This window comes from Geospiza fortis, unplaced genomic scaffold, assembly GCF_000277835.1.
Source record: "Geospiza fortis unplaced genomic scaffold, GeoFor_1.0 scaffold27, whole genome shotgun sequence".
NCBI lineage: Eukaryota > Metazoa > Chordata > Aves > Passeriformes > Thraupidae > Geospiza > Geospiza fortis.
Window position 1 is genome coordinate 2258302 of NW_005054329.1, and position 5574 is coordinate 2263875.

A 5574-nucleotide genomic window follows, 5' to 3' on the forward strand; every position below is an offset into this window, starting at 1 on the left:
TCAGCTCAGGCCCACGACGCTGTAATTAACAGGGATAAAAATACTTTGCTTTTGTTTAATATTTTCTGGAGTTGTGCGTTCCTCAGATCAGATGCTGGAAACCTCATTAAGTCTCGCTCGTGTCCTCGAGGCCCACATGTTCTCCACACCCAGACCTAGTTCTGGAGTCAGGAGCCATTTTACCGCAGTGCTCCCAGCCTGGCACGGCAAACGTGGCCACCAAACCTGGCCAGAGCCTGGGGGGAAACTGAGGCAGCTTTTCCTACCTCCCTCTGCCAGCTGCCACCCTGCCTGCCAACACCTCAGCCTGACCCTGCTGTGTTTAATCCTGGCCTCATCCCGCTGCTCCTTCTGCAGGTCCAACACTTGTCCTGGTCCCTCACAGCAGTGCCGCCACTGCAGGTGGCACCAGCTTCTTCTCCCAGGGTTCCTCCGAGAGGAAACAGCCTCAAACTGTGCCAGAAAAGGTTCAGGTTGGACATCAGGAGGAATTTCTTAATGGAAAAGGTGTTCAGGCATGGGAAGGTTTTGGAGTCCCCACCTCTGGAGGTGCCCAAGTATGTGGCACTCAGTTGCTCTTGGTGTTGTTTGGTCAAGTTTGATCTTGGAGGCCTTTTCCAACCTTAATGATTTGGAGATGTGGATCTGATCCAGCTTTGGAGATTCAGAATGGTTCTGACTACAAAAAGGGGTGAAGAAAATAAATTCAGAACCCCCAGCCTTGGGGCAAGAAGAGGATTGGTGACCCCTCCAAGGGTGGTGGGTGATGCTGAGGGCAGGTGAAGAGCTCAGCCACCAGCGTCCCACCACACCCTCACCAGGACCAACACTTCAGATGGGAACAAAAAAGCCCAGAAAAAGAAGGAAAAAAAATCCAGCATCCCTCTCTGAAATTCAGAGCTTCGTCTGCTCTTCTCCTCTTTGGCTTTGTTTTTGTTTTCACAAACAGGGCTCTTGGAAACCTTGGCAATGCCTGGTTTAAAGGGCTCCCCCTCCCCCAGGGCTTTGTGAGGCTGTGGGATCTCCATGCCAGGAGCAGGATTAGCTGCCTTCTCTCTTCCATCTCACAGTTTCATTATTCTGCACCTTTTGAGAGGGTACAGTTTATCCCGAGTAATTAAAACACAGTTAGCTCTACAAGTCCAAACCATAATGGAACAGCTTAGGTTTTACTTTTTGTAATCTCTCTTTTGCATGCCCTCTTTTCCAGGAAGCCTGATACCTATGGCTGCCTCATTTCAAACAGGAAACTCCCCCGAAAGGTGCGGGTGGGGAAGAGGAATTTCAGCAGAAATGTGGGATATTTAGAGCCTCACAACCTGCCTCTTCCCTGCATGGCCTCGGCATCACCACCTGGTTCTCCCTACAGAAAACAAGCAGGAAAACTTGGCTGTGGGATGCCCAGCCCTGGCACAAGGGCTGCAGCATCTCCAGTGACACCTGAGAAAGCTGCTGAGATTTTCACTTTTCCAGCTGGGATGATTCCTGCCCAGCATGGATTAGGGGCAGCCTCAGAGCTGCTGCCTGCACCACCCCCAGGCTGGTCCTGTCCTTGCCTCCTGAATTGGTTTTGTTCTGTTCCTGCAGGAACTGGCCCCGTGACAGGGATGGAAAACACACTCCAAGGGCACGATCCCACTGCTCCAAGGAATAACTGAAGGCAAACCCACATTGCTCACCACAGGTTCTACAGCAGGGAAAAGCAAAATAAACCCAAAACAAGTGGGCAACAGCACAATTCCTGTTCAGTCTGGCTCCAACAGCAGCCATGGAGGAGACCCTGACCTTGTCCCACCCCGATCCCACTCCTCTCCTGCACCATCCCAACCACTGGCACCTGAAGCAGGACAGGGAGAGCACTCAGGATTTTGAGGCTCACTTCCTACAACTCCTTGTCCACTTCTCCTAACAAATATTTCTAATATTAAAATAGTAAATTTGCTGTTTTCCCCCTTTTTCATAAGGCTTAGTGAAAAAACACCTTGGAAAATCCTGCTAATCTGCTCACTGTCCGGCAGGGAATGTGGCAAGAGGATGCTGAGCTCCTGGGATGGGATGGGATGGGATGGGATGGGATGGGATGGGATGGGATGGGATGGGACAGCGTGTGGGAGTGAGCCCACTCTCAGTACTAAGGAAGCCTACCTGTTTTATGTAACAAAAATCGTCCTATGTGCCAAATCGTCCTCCTTGGTGAAGACTAAAATCAAATGGCTTTGAGGAAAGCTAATCAACGAACCAGAGTCAAAATATTTGCAACATCAGTGTAGCAATTCCAGGAGCCAGAGCAGGGGAAGCAGCTCCAGGCGAGGGGATGCTGTGTGTCCCTCCCTGGGGAGCTCCTGAGGATCAAAGCTGCTGCCACAAACACCTGCAGCTCCCACGAGGAGGCCACTGTGAGGCTGAGCTTCCATGGGGGACACTGCCAGCTCCATCTGTGTGGGGTGCTGGGAGCTGCTTCCACGGGGAATGCTCACAGGACAGAACCCAGGGGCATCTCCCCCTGGACCTGCATCCCCCCTGTCCTGGCTCCTCAGGAGGGTCTGAGCCCTGCAAGGTGCCAGGGAAAGGGGCTGTGTGCCCAAGGAAGTGGGAGGGAAAGGAGCTCTCGTGTCCCTGTGCCCACTCTGGGGCTGAGCAGCAGCTCCCAGCCAAGCACCACCAAAGTGAAGCTGCCTCCTCTGTCTGAGGCCTGTTCACACCCAAATCCCTTAATCCCAAATTCTGGAAGGGCAGCAGAGGGGTTTTACTTAGTTCTAGGCACTAATGGGGAAATAAAAGAACATGAAGCCCCAGAAATGCTTCTCCCTTTCTGACAGTGATGTGTAGGACAAGGAGAGAGGGGCACTTCAGGCAGTGGGGAGAAAAGTCCATCTTTCCTTCTTGTTGCAGATATTCCTAGTTAACTTCAACAAAAATTATTTCATTGATATTCTCCCTTCCTCCAAATATACCGTGTTCATCACTTTTTTGGAAACTCTTATTCCAAAAAGCCAGGACAGAAGACAGCTCCCAGAGCGACCACCTGGCCCTGGGCCAAAAGGGTTGGTGCTTCCCTTGCCATGGATGACCCACGGCAGGTGAGCTCAGCCATCACCTCGGGATGGATGCCACCACCACAGGGCTCCTGCAGCCACCAGGCTCCTCATTGGCAGCCTCAGCTAAAAAGAAAAGGCTGAGCTGACCCTGGTGGATGAGGCAGCCTCTCATCTAAAGAATGAGAGGCACCAAAACATCAGCACCAAGCCCACCACGTGGGCAAAAACCAACAAATGTAACCCCCAAAGACCAAAACCCAGCAACCAACCCAAATCTGCCCACGGTAGCTGGACAAGGCCCACACAACCACATCAAGGGAGCAGAAAACCCAAGCAGAGAGAGCCATCCATTACCAGAGTAACCTCCCGAGGACTTGATGTACATCTGCCCGTACTGCTCCTCCACCATGGTGTCGTAGGCCTCGTCATCCTCCTCATCCTCCTCGTTGTGGTAGGAGGTGGGGCTGTCGGTGGTGGGGATGCTGCTGGCGCCGGGGCTGGTGCGTTCCCCCTGTGAGTACTGCGCGGGCACCGCCGCCGCCGCCGGGCCCGTCCCGAGCTCCAGGCTCCAGGGGCCGCTTGCCGGGCAGGCCGGGCAGGGCCTGCAGCTCCAGGTTCTCGTGTTTGACGCGCGTGAGGAGCGGGATGGGCATGGAGGGGGACATGACGTAGGGCGCCGAGGCCGACTGCAGCTGGTTGCAGGGGCTCTGCGGCTCCGAGCTGGGGTCTTCGATCATGGTGGTCTGAGAGTCACAGTGCGGGGAGCTGACCTTGAACATCAAGTCCGTGCCTTTCTCCACGATGTGCTGGATCTGCAGGAAGCCCGCCGTGTACATCACCACCAGCTGCTCGCTCGCGGCCATGGTCAGCTTGCCGGTGTAGCAGAAGGAGAGGATCTGCTGGAAGCAGGCAGGGGGGACGGTGCCCGGCAGCTCGAAGGCGTTTTTGCTGTTCCCACTGAACAAGTCTCGGAAGTAGAGGCTGCTGGCGGCCAGCACCGCCCGGTGAGCCTTGAAGGCTTGGCCCTTCACCACGATGGAGACATCGCAGTAGAGCCCCAGCAGGCGCTGCTCGTTCAGGCAGCCCAGAACGGTGTTCCCGAAGTTGGGAATCTCTATGTGCAACATCTGCGACATGGCTCAGGATCGGCCGGAGCTCCTCAGACATTCAATGCAGGAATATCCAAAGTAGGGCACATCTGAAAAACGGAGAAGGCAGGGGAGAGAGGAACAAGGTTTTTAGACAGTTCAGCAAAGGCAGGCAGGAGCACAGGAACCCACCTCACCCAACATCAAAGGCTACAAGGCGAGCTCCCAGAGCCAAGGCGGAAAAGCGATCGCTTGCAAAAATTACTTATCGATGGTTTCGAGCAGCGTTGGGAATGCCATTGGTGGATGGCAAAGGATATTTCAAAAAAAAGCAAGTATTTCCTTCAAGTTGTGGTCTGTTTAAATAAGCACCACTGATTTATTCCCCTGGGGGTTTTTACTTTATGCAGGAAAATCTGAACGATAATGGGAGAGAACAGTAAAGCAAACGAGAGGCAGTCAGACAGATCTCGGTAGCATTATATAAGAAACACAACAACCAGCAGCTATGTTGAAACTACAGAAAAGATATTTATAAAACAATGTGCCATTCTGCCCGAAATAAATACAGGATTCTGCCGGAGCGAGAGCTCCCAGGAAAAAGCACTTTGAAAAGCAATCTTCCCATTTGCACCAGAAAGAGGGAGCGTTTCAACAGTTAAACCCCTTCTCAACAGATTTATCCTCCAACAAAACGAGGCTTATCTCCAAATTAAGCCAGATATTTGAGCCCCAATAAAACAAACCAACGTGCCTGCCGCAGCGAGCCGCCTACCAAGTTGTCTTCTTATTTTCCTCCCCCAGACGCCGAGCGGGGCAGGGGGAGCCCCAGCCCAGCCGCCGGTACCGGCAGTACCGGCAGCGCCGACCCTCCGCAGCCCGCCCCGGCCGCTCTCCAGGGCCAGCTGTACCTTTTGGCCATGGGCAGAATCCCTGCTGCCAGCTCCCAGAAGCAGAGGCTGGCGCTGGAAGGGCGCTGCGAGGTGCGCAGAGCCCGAGCAGGTAGCGCTGGTGCAGCCTGGGCGCTGAAACTCCAGCGGAGCAAATCACTGCGGATGCACCGAGCCCAGACCCCCCCGTGCTCCCTCCCCAAACAGTCCAGGAGATTTAAAATCCTGCAATACCACTGAAGAAAAACTACCTTTAACTAATACTGAAAGCTCAGAAGAACGATTTTTTTTTTTTTTTACCAAAAAGGAGAAAAAAAAATTAGAAGTTTATCTGAGAAAGATTAAAAAAAAAATCTCTGGAAAGAAAATAATAACCCACAAAGAGCTGCTCTGTTCCCATTGCCGAGGGGAAAAAAAAAAAGAAAGTCCTATCTGCAAGGCCACGGGGTAACAGGAAGAAAAGGGAACACACTCGGAGCCAATTTAATTGTATCTGCATGGTTAAAAAAAAAAAAAAAAAAAGGAAAAAAAAAAATTTTCCAACGGGGGAAGTTCGCG

General features: G+C 52.7%; 1 protein-coding gene across 1 annotated transcript in view; it reads right to left on the reverse strand.

The window, feature by feature from the left end:
• The window catches only part of NACC2 (NACC family member 2), a 15897-nt gene that overhangs the window by 10177 nt on the left and 146 nt on the right, over positions 1-5574 (reverse strand). The window contains 2 exon segments of the mRNA XM_031057362.1: positions 3393-3586; positions 3588-4236. Coding sequence (XP_030913222.1) covers positions 3393-3586; positions 3588-4174 — 781 coding nt within the window. The 5' untranslated portion in view covers positions 4175-4236.